Source organism: Colius striatus, chromosome 7, assembly GCF_028858725.1.
Source record: "Colius striatus isolate bColStr4 chromosome 7, bColStr4.1.hap1, whole genome shotgun sequence".
Taxonomy (NCBI): domain Eukaryota; kingdom Metazoa; phylum Chordata; class Aves; order Coliiformes; family Coliidae; genus Colius; species Colius striatus.
Window position 1 is genome coordinate 41576406 of NC_084765.1, and position 14408 is coordinate 41590813.

The 14408-nt window shown below is 58.9% G+C and overlaps 1 protein-coding gene across 2 annotated transcripts; it reads right to left on the bottom strand.

Annotated features, from left to right (window-relative positions):
• Positions 1 to 688: 688 nt before the first annotated feature.
• On the bottom strand, positions 689 to 13144 carry PAQR5 (progestin and adipoQ receptor family member 5). 2 transcript variants are annotated; one of them, XM_061999688.1, is made up of 9 exons: positions 12853 to 13144; positions 10677 to 10717; positions 10048 to 10241; positions 9540 to 9667; positions 9219 to 9424; positions 8555 to 8681; positions 3720 to 3816; positions 3049 to 3190; positions 689 to 2182 (listed from the first exon to the last, which is right to left on the bottom strand). In XM_061999688.1, the coding sequence occupies exons 3-9, from the start codon at positions 10096 to 10098 to the stop codon at positions 1935 to 1937; spliced, it is 999 nt and encodes a 332-aa protein (XP_061855672.1). In that variant the 5' UTR covers positions 10099 to 10241; positions 10677 to 10717; positions 12853 to 13144; the 3' UTR covers positions 689 to 1934. The 2 variants fall into 2 exon arrangements, with proteins under 2 accessions (XP_061855672.1, XP_061855671.1); XM_061999687.1 differs by having other exon boundaries at positions 10677 to 10780.
• Between the last annotated feature and the right edge of the window lie 1264 nt (positions 13145 to 14408).

Here is a 14408-nt window from a genome sequence, read left to right on the forward strand (position 1 = left end):
ATTGGCGACATTTATGGAATCAGAGAATTGCTCTGGTTGTTAAAGGCCCTGAAGCTGCTGCAGTCCCAGCCCACCACTGACCCAGGCCTTTGGGGTCCCTCCAGGGCTGGGCACTCCCCCAGCTCCCTGGCACAGGGGCTCACACCCCCCTCAGGGCAACAGTTCTGCCTCAGCTCCAACCTCGACCTCCCCTGGAGCAATTTGAGCCTCTTTCCTCTTGTCCTGACAATTTTTGAAGGCCTGTCTCGTGACTGCAGAAGAAATTTGTGTGGTCTGTGCTGCTCCAAGACCAAACAGTCCCTTGTTCAGTACAGAAAGGGTGTGCCAAACAAAGGGTCGATGCAAAGTGCTGCAGGATCCAGCAGGGTTATGATACCGGTGTGTAACATGGTGCTATATTTACTTTTAATCTAGTTTTCCTACCAGTGGTTTCACCAGAAGAGGATGAGAGGACTTCCAGAGTTAAACAAGCAAGGAAAAGAATGTCAAATGATTCCTGTTGATTGTACAGACCCTCAAAGCACACCTTGCTCACAGAGCCAGGTTCCTCTGCCCTCACTCACACGAGGTAAACAAACTCTGCAGCATGAGCACTTCTCTCTGAGGTGATTCATTTTCCCAGCCTGCATCTTTATGAAGCTCCACCCATCAGGTTGGCATACACCAGTTGTAGTAGGTTTTCCTCTTTTAATGAAATAAACCTGTTGAATAAACAGTTCCAGTGCTTATAAATACAAATATAAACCTCGGTCAGCTTTCAGCAGAAAGCCATTTCTCAAATGACTTATCTGTCCCATCGTTATATTAAATGAGCCCTTGTGTTGTCACTCCAAAGTGCATCAGCCAGACCTTGATAGAGATGGTTACACACCAAAGGGATCCTACACCCCTATGATTATCAATGAGCTTGATGGTGTTCCCTGGCACTGATCTTTGCATCACTCGCTCCTGGGCCTCCTGTGTGGCCTTGGGTAAATCCAGCCTCCATCTCAGCAGCCACCAGCTGAGCTCTCCCCACAGGCTGCTCACCAAGACCAGGCTCAGACCTCCAGCTCTCCCCTCCTGCCCCTAAAAGCCAGACACAGCAGGGAAGGAAAGCGAGGAGCAGGAGCTGGAGCACAGGGCCACTGCTGGGTGAGCACAGCTCTAATGCTGGAATTGCTTTGAAAGGACAGGGTTTGACCCCACAGCTGAGCTGCCCTTGCCTCTCATCCAACACTGCTCTCTCTCTATGCTGTACAGACTCCCACTTCTTGCTCAGCTGATGTTTGGACCCAAAAAAAGAGCTATTTAGGAGGAATGGCCACGGAGAGTTGTTGCAGAATAACTCTTGGCAGGTAACAGATGTAGTTAACCTGTCAGAGACCTCTGTCTCAGTCCCACATCTGTCAGGCACTTGTGTTTAGCGTAAGGCTGTGGAACACACACACTTGAGGTTTTAATCTCCACAATAAAGCCACTTTCATGGTGAAAACCTTAGTTAGGGAGCTCCTGGGAAAGGCCTTGCTCGTGCCTTCGCCAAGGAGTCTTGGCTACTGGCCTGAACTGCTGACAAGAGGACATCTGTGTCACCAGCTGACCAGGGCCACCCACATTCCCTTGTCTCCCCAGCTCCTCTGTAAGGCAGATCTGATGAATGCCTATTGCTCTGGAAAGTATTAGCACTTATCTCCCTTTTACAGGAAAAGAAAGGATTATGTTAAATATTTCTTGTGGGGGAAACAGCAAAGTTGATTAAAAGCATCCCCTAATCTGTCCCTGCTCTGAAGCTCTATGTACAAAACCCAGTGCAATACGCTTCCCTCTTGAGAAAAGGATAAGGAAAGGTTTCCTCAGAGAGTGGAGGTGAATAAAATCCTCCTCACCCACCCCACACACAGATTGTTTGGGGGTCTCTCCTGTGGAGCAGCATAACCACCACCTGCACCCGAAGCCTAATGCCCGTGGGCTTTGTCTCTGTGCAGAGGCTCTGGCACGAGGCGCAGGGACGTGGAGCAGAGCCTGATGATGGCCAGGTTGATGGCCAGGCAGATGCCCATGGAGCCCAGAGTCTGCAGGGAGGAGGGATGGAGCGAGGTGTGCAGGAGCTGCTGGTGCTGCTGCGCCATGTCTGTGGTGATGGCCTCCATCTGGAAGTGCGTGCCGAGGATCCCGCAGACGTGGAAGACTTGGTGGCTGTGCCCTGCAACAAAGCCAAAAGCACTGGCCAAGAAGCTCCTCAGGCTTTGCTGAAACCTTCTGCCTACCATCCAGGGCCTTTAAGGAGTTATTCTAGTCATTTCTGTGCCTTCCATCGTCGTGCCACCACAGCACAGAGATCTTCCTCTCCAAAACACAGCCGGCTGGAGCAGGAGGGAGGGAGGGAAGGAGGGAGGTGCAGCCCACTGCTGCCATCCTGGCACATGTGAGGTGCCAAGGAGCCCTGTGCTTGTGCACAGAGTGCTGCAGAGAGCAGGGAGGACCCCTGGACAAGGGGTGATGGAACACAGACAGCTCCATTTCAACATAAGGAAAAACACTTTCAGTGCTGAGGTGAGGGAGCCCTGGCCCAGGCTGCCCAGGGAGGGTGTGGAGGCTCCTGCTCGGGAGGTTCCCAACCCCACCTGGACACGTTCCTGTGCCCCCTGAGCCAGGGGAAGCTGCTTTAGCAGGAGCTTGGGCTGGAGGAGCTCTGCAGAGCCCTTCCAGCCCCCACCACTCTGGGACTCTGTGATTCTGTGACCCTGCCATGGCCAGGACTGCCATCCAGCCTCCTGCACCGCCCTGACACAGCACTGTCAAGCAGCCCTGTGCCACAGGGGAGAGCTGTTCTTCCCATGAGCAGTGAGTGCTTTGTGGCCATGAAACCCTCAGTGGAAACACTTAGGAAGCAGCAGCATGCTTCCAGAGCTGTTCCCACACTGCCCATTACAGCAGGACTGCTGGATCTCACACACAGCGCTCCAGATTTGCAGCAGAGAACCTCTGGGAGTCACCTGCACATTAATGTGCCTCCTCCCTGCAAAGAGTGAGGAAACAATGCCCACCACACTCCCCTGGGGCACTTACCAATATAATCAAAGTGTCCTGGTGCAAGTCTCTCTGGCAGGTGGCTGGCAAAGATGAAGCAGGTGAGGAAGGCGAAGATGGTGTGTTTGTAGTGGAGCAGGATGGCAGCCTCTGAGCAGCTCTCCACTGCACACAGGTAGAACTGCAGCAGCCCAGAGGGAAGAGGGGAACAACACACTTCTGAGGGTGCCAGAGCCATTCCCCCAGCCCACATCATCTTTGCCCATCACCCACCCCCAGGGGCACGCCGGGCAGCACCCTGGCCCCAGCACAGGAGCTGCTTCATGCAAATCCCAGCCCAACACCTCCTTCCTTACACAGGAAAATCCCCAGCCCACTCCAGTGTAGGAACTGGAACACTTGCAGCTTTCAAAGGCAGGAACTTTGCAGCACTGGCTGCAAAGTTCCTGCCTTTGAAAGCTGCAAGTGTTCCAGTTCCTACACTGGCTGCAAAGTTTGGTGCTTTGAAGTGGGAGGAATCTGCCTGTCAATAGGTGCAGGAACAAACACTGCAATCTCTTTTCCTGCCAGAGTTTGTTTTCTCTTGTTCAAACCAAACACCTAAAAAGGCTGACATTATTTTCCCAGATCCTTTCAGGCTAAGATGAAGCAGCTGGCATTCCCAACCCCGTGGCACTCAGATGCCTTGGTGCTGTGAACACAGGCCATACCCTGTAGAAGAGAGGGATGCTGTCGAAGAGGTAGGGGTACACAAAGGCCAGGGTGCGGGCAGCCTTGCTGAGCCTGGGCCTCTCCACCTCCAGGAACCTGCAGCACAACAGAGAAGGCATTTTCATATGCTGCTGGGAGTTGCAGTGCACAGACTGCACACACATCCTCCCCTGCCTGCTGAACCTTCCCTGGCCACCCACCCCTCTCACAGGTGACTCTGCAGCTCTGGAAACAGCCTCACACCACCCTGGCGTGGCTGACAGCTTCTTTGACCATTGCTCATTAACTGTTACCCATCAGCAGCCAGGGCCAGAGCTGGCCTTTCAACAGCTGCTGCCTCTGCAGTTGTTGTTAACAGAGTTTTCACTCTGGGTGTTGAAGCCAAGGCTCCTGAGCACAGCAGTGGAGGGGAATACAGCTGCCCTGGTTTGGGATCGCTGCTGGTTGTTAATTAAGCCGTGCTGCAGCTCAAGGCTGAAGTGCATGAAATGCCACAACACCCTTCCTTTCTTACACCCTGCCAAGACTTTGCCACCATCACCTCAGTGAATGTGTGGTTGAGAGCTCCTGAAATCACCAACTACATTAATTAAACCAGTTACTTTTTAATGACATCACCATGACAACAGAAGCAGCAGCCTGGTCCTTCCAATCACACCCTGCACGAGGAGGGAAGTGTCTGGGCAGGGAATGATAGCCTGCATTTTGCTCCCCAGGAAATCATGCTGCTGAAGCACAGGACATGCTTCACAGCTGAACACCCAGGTCCCCAAAACCCCCCACTGCAGCACCTGGAGCTGGGCCACGAGCCCTGTGCCAAGCCCTGAGCCTGCTCCTGCTGCCTGGGCAATGCAGCTCCAAGGAAACCCAGAGATGGAAAGTCCAGGGGGGGCTCAAGGCAGCTGAGCAGCACCTGCTGACACCCTGCTCAGTGCAGCATCTCCAGCCACCCCCAGTGAGACTGGCTGTGAGGGCAGCTGGGGGGCAGAAGGGTGGGCATCAGGATGCTCCCTGCCACTGGAGCTCCAGCCTGGGACCACAAAACCTCTCCCACTGTCTGGGGAAAAACCAACTTTTACAGGGCTTCAGCCCAGTGTGGGAAGAGGGAGATAAGCTGGAGTGGAGTTACAACTGCCCTGCCCACAGAGCAGAAGGGCTCTGCCAACGTGACCCAAAGCATGGGCTGAAACCCCAACACGAGCCACCAACTGCATACGGGCTCTCATCTTGCTGCTCCTCAGTCTGCCCTTCCACTGTGGCTGGTGGCTTGCTCAGGACCCATCAGGATGCTGCTGGAGTTGCCTCCTGCTCTATTCTCTCCTGTTTTTTCTGCATGGTTCCTGGTGGATTTTCCTGCCTCGGTTTCCCCTGCCCAGTGCTGGACTCCCACCCTGCTCACCTTTACCATGCATCTCCCCACTCCTTCACCCACACACCCATCCAACCTGCTCTCCTCTGCTGCCAACACAGAGGCACCTATCACAGCCTGGGCACGAGGCCAGGCCCATGGTAACCCTGGGGACAGTGGAGATGGAGTGAGATGTAGCTGAGTCAGTGAGAGGCAGCAGGGTCCCAGCACACCCTCTTCTCATCCTGAGAAGCCCATACAGGTTTTTCTGCTTTCAGAGGGATGGCCACAGGGACATACCAAATGTTGCAGCTGAAAGAAACCCTTTGTGCAGCTGCTGGGTGGGGATGCAGCCGGGAGCTCTGTGTGACAGAGGTTATCAGCCCTGATGGAAAGGCCATGCAGCCCATCTGCACACACTTCCCTGTTTGGCAATGCAACCTTCCCAGGGCACAGGATGCAAAAAACAAACAACCAAAGATCGCACTGTTGACTCATCAACCAGCCAGCCAGGACCAGAGAAGTTTCCAGAGAAGAGGGTGAAATTTGAGGCAGTGGCTTAGCAAAGGCCTTTGTTTCAGATCAGAGAATCACAGAAGCATTTGGGTTGGTAAAGCCCTGGAAGCTGCTGCAGTCCCAGCCCTGCCCTCACCCTGCTCTAACCCTCAGCACCTCAGCCCCAGGGCTTTGGGATCCCTCCAGGGCTGGGCACTCCCCCAGCTCCCTGGGCAGCCTGGCACAGGGGCTCACACCCCTCTCAGGGAAACAGTTCTGCCTCAGCTCCAGCCTCAACCTCCCCTGGGGCAACTGCAGCCCATTTCCCCTTGTCCTGTCATTCATTACTGGGGAGCAGAGACTGACCACTCCCTCAGCCATCACCTCCTGGCAGGGAGTCACAGAGTGCTCATGTCTCCCCTCAGCCACCTCTTCTCCAGTATAAACACCCCCAGTTCAAGTCCTGGACCGCCTGGACCAGTCCCCTCTGAGCTCAGAGGCATCACTGCCCGTTGCACAGTGTGGTGTGGTGATGAATCAGAGGGGCTCTGCTCCCCCCTGTGAGGTAAACCAGCAGCACTGCTGGCCCCCAGTGCTATGCTACAGTCAGCATTTCTGCTCACCCAGGGCTCTGTGTTGCTATTTTACTTTTTGACCCTACATTTGACTGATTTACTACTTCTCTAAGTGAAAATGACCCAAACAGGAGCTGCTATCTTACCCCCCTGCAAGAGCTGGATGCATTTCACACACCTGTACTTACAGTTCTGTAGCAGAGAGGTGCTGGCACTTACATTTGCAGGTCAAGATTGGGGTGTTGTTTTAAACACTCCAAATTAATCTGGAGCTGATCTGAAGCTGCTGCTATTTGTAAAGTGTTATCTTCAAATGGTAAGCACTAGGATCAGCACATGGTCAGTGAGCTTCCTTTGCTAAGCCCATCTAATGAGACAAGGAGGAGATGCACAAGACAAAAATAAGGGAGGAAAGAGACAGAAAGAAAGAGAAAGAAATGAGGGATGTGTGGAAAAAACAATAGCAAGCCTCAACTGGCATCATGCACTGAGTGATCCAAGAGAGACCCTGGAGTCTGCAGCCATGCCAAGGAGAGGTCCAAACCTTCCACCCCAGGGAGTTACCCCAGGGAGGGACCCATAGATCAAAGGGCAAGTAAATCCTCTTGGACTCAAGAGACACTTAAATGAGCTGAATTTGCAGGACTATAAGGAATATCAAGAGCTCAGTGGGGTGCAGCAATGCTGAGCTGCATCCCCCCTGCAGCAGCCTCTCTCCTGAGGCAGAGCCAGTGGGCTGCCAGGTTCTGTTTGCCAGGGCCTGGGAGCATCTTTCTGCCCACTAAGGCAGCAGCATCAAAACCCCCAGCCCTGTGCCAGAGGTCCTGGGGAGCTGCCTGGGCACAGCAGCCCAGGAGGAAAAGCCCTCCAGGGTTATGTGATACTGGGACAAGCAGCTGCATGTCAGAGAGCAACCACATGCCAAAGGTACCCCAGAATAAAACAACACCCCAAAATGGATGGAAGGAAGGAAGGAAGGAAGGAAGGAAGGAAGGAAGGAACATTGCCATTTGATTCATGCTGCTTGTGAAAACAGGAATTGCACATTTTGCAAAGCAAAGTGGCAACATGTTGGGGCTGGCAGAGTGACCTCTTGGGCAAGGAGCCCAATGGCATCCTGGGCTGTATTAGGAAAACTATATCCAGCAGGTTGAGGGAGGTTCTGCTCCCCCTCTGCTCAGCCCTGCTGAGGCCTCATCTGGAGCCCTGTGGCCAGTGCTGGGCTCCCCAGCTGCAGAGAGACAGGGAACTGCTGGAGAGAGGCCAGGGCAGGGCCACCAAGATGCTCAGGGGACTGAAGCATCTCTATGAGGAGGAAAGGTTTCAGGATGTGGGGCTGTTCAGCCTGGAGAAGGCTGAGGGGGATCTCAGCAACACTGACCAGCACCTAAAGGGTGGGTGTCAGGAGGATTTCTCTCTACTGTCCAGTGACAGGACAAGAACTGACAGACACAGGCTGGAACACAAAAAGCTCCACTTCAAACACAAGGAGAAACTCCTTTGGTGCTGAGCTGAGGGAGCCCTGGCCCAGGCTGCCCAGGGAGGGTGTGGAGGCTCCTGCTCAGGAGGTTTCCAACCCCACCTGGACACGTTCCTGTGCCCCCTGAGCCAGGGGAACCTGCTGGAGCAGGGGCTGGGGCTGCAGCAGCTCTGCAGGGCCCTTCCAGCCCCATCACTCCATGAATCTATGAAACTGCACATTGTTGTAGTGACAGAGACAAGTGCTTTACAAACAGCCTTCAGGGAGGCATCTACCAGGAATGAACTGAAAAGCCTTCCAGCTCAGGATCCAGCACGGCATGTGTCTCTGGAAACCAGCTGAGTCATCGGGATGTTTGAGTTACTCCAAACAAATGGTCTAATGTCGTTCAGGAACAAAACACGGCTCACACAGTGCTGCTCATGCTTTGGGAATGATGCAACGGGCTGTGAGGACGTCAGGGTTCCTCCTCTGCAAATCTCTTACACACACAGACATGTAAACACAGACACACACAGACACACACACAGACACACACAGACAGACACACAGACACACACAGACATGCAGCTCTCAGGCTGCTACGTGCTCCTGGCCTGACCATGCTCGTGTTCACATTGAAACACACACAGGGATGCCAAGGGCAGTGGAGCCCACCCTGTTTTGTGGCTCCTGTGCAAAGGAACCACAGCCCAGACGAGGTGCTGGAGGAGGGCATCTCCCTGGCAGGCACATGCCATGCCACATCACCTCCTGAACTCTCCCAGACTGCAGCCACTGCGACGCTTTTGTTCCCCAGCCTCTCCCAGCACCCACACGCAACAAACGCTTCCCCTGCCTCCCCTTCCCGGGCTCAAGGCTGACAGCTACAGCCCAGCCACTGCAAAGCTTTACCAGTCACACCACAAGCACCCCACAGCCAGAGCAGGCTCTTACCTGGAGTAGCAGGACAGGCTGGTGCTGACGATGGTGTTGAAGACGGCGACGGGGACGTAGCAGCGGTGGAAGGAGCCGCCGAGCCAGGCCGTGGGGAAGGCGTAGGCTGAGTATGCCAGAGCAGAGCCTGCCGAGCCAGGACAGCCCTGTCAGCCCCCCCTGAGCCCCTGCACGGGCACGGGGCTGTGGGTGCTCTCAGCAAGCGGGAGGAAGGTTGGGGAGCAGCTGAGGGAGCCCTGGGCAGACACCCCGATGGGCAGCTCCTGCAGTGCCCTGCAGGAGCCGGGTGGGTGTCGTGCCATGCTGCTACCCAGCCTGGCTTTGCTCCCCGACCTCACTGACAGCATTTGTCTTTCATGTGCTGGTTTTTCCCCTTATTCCATGTCCTCCAAACACCACAGAGTGTCACACAGCCAGGCCCCTGTGCCTGCTACAAAACCCAGCCCCAAATTCTTACTGGTGACGGTGTCAGAGCAGCTTCAGGGTCCTCCCCGAGCGCCAGGCTGCAGGGAGGAGGAGCAGGAGCTGCACACAAGCAGCTGCCATGTGTGTGTGTCCCATCTGAGCACCCAGGGCTCAGCCCCATCCCCAGTGCCTCTCTGGGGCTCAGCTCAGGGGGTTGCTGGCCCCTCACACACTCTGCCTCAGCCCAGCCTCTCCTCACCCAGGCTGTACATGCTGAGAGCCGCGTAGTCGAAGAAGTAGCAGAGGTGGCGGGCGCGGGTGGACATGGTGCTGAAGGTGTGGGCACAGCTGGAGGCCAGTGGGTAGATGCAGCAGGTCAGCAGGTAGGCCAGGAGGGGTTGGGTGTGGGGGTCCTCCCGGCCCCCCGGGCCCCGCAGCCGCCCCACCAGCGTCCACACAAAGTACCTGTGGGGTGGAGGAAGGTCGGCACCGAGCCCCTGGGCAGCCCCTAGCCCTCGCTCCCACCACACGGACCCAACCTCCTCCTCCTCCCCCAGATGGCCCCGGGCATGGAGCCTACCAGGCGGGCACAAAGTGTGTCCAGATGTTCAGGGTCTCGTTTGTCATCTGGAAGACGCTGAGGAGACAGTCAGCTGCTGAGCTTCTGGGGGGGCGATACCCAAAGAGGATCCCCTGCTCCTGGTAGCCCTGCAAGGCAAGGACTGGCACTGGTGGCAGTCGGAGGAGAAGGAGTCATAGGACCATAGGATTGTTCTGGTTGGCAAAGCCCCCTGAAGCTGCTGGAGCCCAGCCCTCCCCTCACCCTGCCACAGCCACCACTAACCCACAGCCCTCAGCACCTCGGCTCCACGGCTTTGGGATCCCTCCGGGGCTGGGGACAAAGGAAGGAGGGTGCCCATGATCCAGGGGCTGTGAGGACAAAGCCGTGTGCCCCCACGGGAGGTGATTTGGGAAAGAGAATGAGCACTGCCCCTGGGGGAATGGCCACCACAGCACATCCCTCCTGCTTGTCACCTCCCCACATCCCACCGAGCCCAGGGTGTAGGGCAGAGAAACCCCTCTCTGACCTTAGGCACTTGGTGGATGCTGAGCAGCCGGGGTAGCTTGAGGCTGAGCATGGTGCAGGTCGGGGCTCAGGCTCCGAGGGACGTTTTTGGCTGAGCTGCCCTGGGGTCGAGCCCCGGCGGTGGCTCAGAGCCCACGTGGGCACATCCCCCTCGGTGGGCAGCAGTGGGTGCTGGTTGGGCTCGGGATGAGCAGCCTGCAGGAGAGGAGCATCCGTGGGGATGTGGCACAGAGTCCCTGTGGAGGTCCCAAACACTTCTGGGGGGGGGTTCCTGTGGCACAGCGAGGGGAGCCGGTGGGATCCCCCCCTGCCACCCATATCCAAAAGAGGTTGTGGGAGAAGGACAGCGTGCCCTTATGCCCACCATCCAGAGGGACTGAACCCCCTGTTACCACCTCAGCAGAGCCAGGGGTGATGCAGGGACAGCCCACACATCCCCAGAGCACCTCAAGGTCAGACAGACACACCAGGGCACGGGCTGCAGGGTGTGGGGAGGTCCCCTCGGGGCAGTGGGGAGGAGGACACAGGGTCCCAGGCAGTGTCTGGGTTGGTCTCCCTCTGCCCACACCCCATCAAACATCCCGGTGCCAAGGTGTAGACCCCCCCCCCCCACAAACCTCCCCCTCTTACCCGCCGCTGGCTCCGGCAGCGCCGCCTCTTCCCCCTCTGGGCTGTGAAATAAAGGTGAAACAAATGATGGTCTCCTGTGTCCTGCTGCAAGGAACCACCAGGCCCTGGGGAAGCGTGGTGAGAGGGGAGCCTGAGGCTCAGCTCGTGAGATCAGCCTCCCCAGAGCTGCTCCCGGGATGGCACTTCAGCTGCCTCAGCCATCCCACAACCTCACACCGGGACACCGCCAGCCTCTGCCATCAGCACCCATCGCTGGTGCTGCACAGGCACCTGCCAGTCCCAAAGAAACCCCATTGCTGCCCTTTCCAGGCCTCTTCCTCCCTGCCCATACTCTACCTCTCCGTGGGGCTTGAGCAGCTCTGGCGCAGACCTGCGGGGGTTGAATGTGGGGAGTGCCCGGGGAGAGGGCTGTGCCCGGAGAGGGCTGTGCCTGCAGAGAAGGACAGAGGGCTGTGCCCGGAGAGGGCTGTGCCTGCAGAGGACGGAGGGACGTGCCCGGAGGTGGTTTGCAGGAGGGAAAAAAATTAACGAGGCAAGAGAGCAATAAACCCGACGTAAAATCAAATTGGAAAAGCCTTTAGTTAAAGATTAGACTCAAACCGGGACGGGGGTGGGTGTTTTGGGCTGTTGGGCTACGAGCGTGCAAAGCTCCGTGCAGCCCCTCCGTGAGCCCCTCGCTGCTCCCAGATCTTTGCACGGTGGGAAGGGATCCTGAGCCCTGCGGCGGCCTCCGGAGCCCCCAGACCTGGGGGAGAGCTGCCCTTGGTTATTTGCATGCCCCAGAAATAGAGGGCAGCCCGGTGCCGGGCTCTGCCTTCGCCCGTCTGATAAAAACACAAATGAAGGTGATGACGGGACGGAACAAAAATAACGTCCCTTATCTCGCGAACTCCTCCCAAGGGCGGGCTGCGGGGGGCGAGAGCCTTCACCTGCACAGAGCCCCCCGAGCCTTGGTCCCCCGTGCGCTGGGCTGCAAACCCGAGCGAAGCCCGCGGGCTGCCCCGACGGAGCCGCTCCGCTGCGCGCAGCCCGCGCCGGCCGCGTCCCTCCACGGCCCGTGGGAAGGGACCGAAGGCGGCCGAACCGAGGGCTGGTATTTGGAAGAGCAGGATGAGTCACGGGCGCCGTGGGGCGCAGCGGCAGCCCGGGCACAGCCCGCAGCCCCGCCGCCTCCCTCCTCCCTCGCGTGGCTTGTCCACCCGGGCAGCGGCCGGTGCAGCGCCGTGGGACGAGGGCAGCGGCTGCACCGCTGTGGGCATCGCTGCAAACGGGCTCCAGAGCCGCAGGCTCACCCCCCGCGCCCCTCCTCCTCCTCCTCCTCCTCCTCCTCCTCCTCCTCCTCCTCCTCATCATCATCATCATCATCATCATCATCCCCCCACGGCCGTGCGCGGAGCCCCGTGGGATGTCCGGAGCCACCTCAGGGTCACCCCGGCGAGGCTCCAGCTCTCCCCCTGCAAGGCTGCGCTTCATCCGTGGCGACGGGAGCCCTGCCACGTCCCCTCTGCCCCTGTGCCCCCGGCCGGGCTCGGCTCCGGGCTCTCCCCGCCAGCTCCCGCCCGCAGCCCGTGCCTTTCACGGAAGGGGAAACAACTATTTTAGCTGTTAATTATTAACTTTTACGACTTTCTTGCGGCGGCGCAAGGAGAGAGACTTGTTGAAGTGTAAAACTAGCAGCTGGGCTCCTTTGAGCGGCGGGCAGCGGAGTCAGCGGCGCGGGACACGCCGAGACCTTCCGCACAGAACAACGGAGCCTTTGTGGGACGCGGCTGTTGCTGCGGGCGGCTGCCGGGACGCGCTCGGGGTCCGGGACCAGCAGCTCGCAGCGTCCCCGTCAGCGCCGGGCATCGCGGAGGCGGCTGCGGCTCGGGCGCGTGTCCGAGCCCTTCGCCTGAGACAGCGGTTCCCAGCGGCCCCTCGCAGCCCCGGGGCCGCCTCCTGCAACGCCGCCGACCGAAACTGCCCCCCAAGCCCCGCAAACAGCAGCCCTGAGCGACCGGGCAGGGAGCAGGCGGCGCCCCGCTCCTCCCCACCGCCGCCTGCGTGCAAGTGCCATCGCCCCGGCCCCAAAGCCTCGGCAGCAGCGTGGAAACACAAAGCAGCAGCGAGGCGAAACGATTCGGCGAGGGGAGAGCCTGGAGAGGGAGGGAGGGAAAGCAGAGCGGCCGGTACTTACGGCGCTGCTCCGGGAGCGGGGCCGCGGGCGGCTGCTGCGTTAGCGCCGGCGCTGGCTGCGGGCACCCGCCTCGCTCATCTGTGTACAAACACGGCGGCACATGGCCGGGCCGGGCCGGGGCGGGCTGGGGCAGCTTCCCCGCAGCAAGGGCAGCGAGGCCGTGCCAAAGCCGCAGCCGCCTGCCGGCGCCCCGCGGGACGGTCCCGGCCGCAGCCCGGCGCGGGGATGGGACGTGGCGGGAGGTCGGAGCCGCGCCGGCTGCTCTCCCAGATTAGGAGCAAACGAGTCCTGGCTCGTCTTTGGAGTGGAACAGGAAAAAGGCAACAAAATAGAACCGGAAATAAGTGCGGCCAAAAGCGCTCGCGGGTCGGGGATGTCGGGAGCGGCTCCGGGCGGGTCGCAGCGAGAAAGATCCGCTCCCAGGAGCGCGCTGCGCATCCCCAGCTCCCGCGGCGGGCCCCTGCGCTGTGCGCCGCCAAGCACCCGCTGCCGCTCTGCAACGGGACCGCGAAGCTAACAGCTCGCAGAGATGAGGAGGGAGGTGCGCTGAGCCCCGCGCCCTGCCCGCTGCTCCGGGAGCCTGCGGCGGCGGCAGCGCCAGAGCCCTGCCACAGCCCTGCCACAGCCCTGCCACAGCCCTGCCACTGCCCTGCCACAGCCCTGCCACAGCCCTTCGCTCCCCGCCGCTGCCTCTTCCCGCTGCTGACGTGTTGCACAAGCCTGCGACGGGCTGCGAGATGGGCATCGCTGCTGGGGTGTCCGGCTGGAAGGGCTGGAGCCAGGCTCTGCTCGCAGGGCATGGGAGAGGCAGTGAAGGTCGTCTGAAATGAGGGCTGGGGAATGTCCAGCGCTACCCCCAGCTGAGGAGAAACATGGAACGGCTGGAGAGAGGCCAGGGCAGGGACACCGAGATGATCAGGGCACTGGAGCATCTTCCTGATGAGGAAAGGCTGTGGGACCTGGGGCTGTTCAGCCTGGAGAGGAGGAGGCTGAGCTCAGGGGCACCTCAGCAACACTGCTCAGCACCTAAAGGGTGGGTGTCAGCAGGATGGGGGGACACTGTCTCCTGTAGTGTCCAGTGACAGGACAAGGGATATAATGGGCACAAGCTGGAACAAATAAAGTTCTGCTTAAGCACAAGGAGCAAGTCCTTTGGTGCTGAGGGGAGGGAGCCCTGGCCCAGGCTGCCCAGGGAGGGTGTGGAGGCTCCTGCTCAGGAGGTTTCCAACCCCACCTGGACACGTTCCTGAGCCCCCTGAGCCAGGGGAACCTGCTGGAGCAGGGGCTGGGGCTGGAGCAGCTCTGCAGGGCCCTTCCAGCCCCAGCACTCTTGGATTCCATGATTCTATGATCCTACATTTTAACCACAAGGGAAGGTTTTTGACACCAGTCTCTGGGTGCCAGTGTGTTGACCCTCCCCTGCCAGCACTGACCTCAGCTTCCCAAGGGCTCCATGACCTCCTCCTGGGTGCTGTTCCCATCAGGAGAGATGCCCCAGGGCACTGACCATCTGAGAGCTTCTGCTGCCTCTTGTTCCTGGGGTGAAAGCTCGTGGC

Bases quoted from the DNA above. Each gene is read 5' to 3' on its own strand.
- PAQR5 (XM_061999688.1), bottom strand. From the start codon at position 10,098: ATGCTCAGCCTCAAGCTACCCCGGCTGCTCAGCATCCACCAAGTGCCT. The intron at 9,668-10,047 runs GTCAGAGAGGGG...CTTGCCTTGCAG, and splicing joins GCATCCACCAAGTGCCTAAG to GGCTACCAGGAGCAGGGGAT. The intron at 9,425-9,539 runs GTAGGCTCCATG...TCCACCCCACAG, and splicing joins ACACACTTTGTGCCCGCCTG to GTACTTTGTGTGGACGCTGG.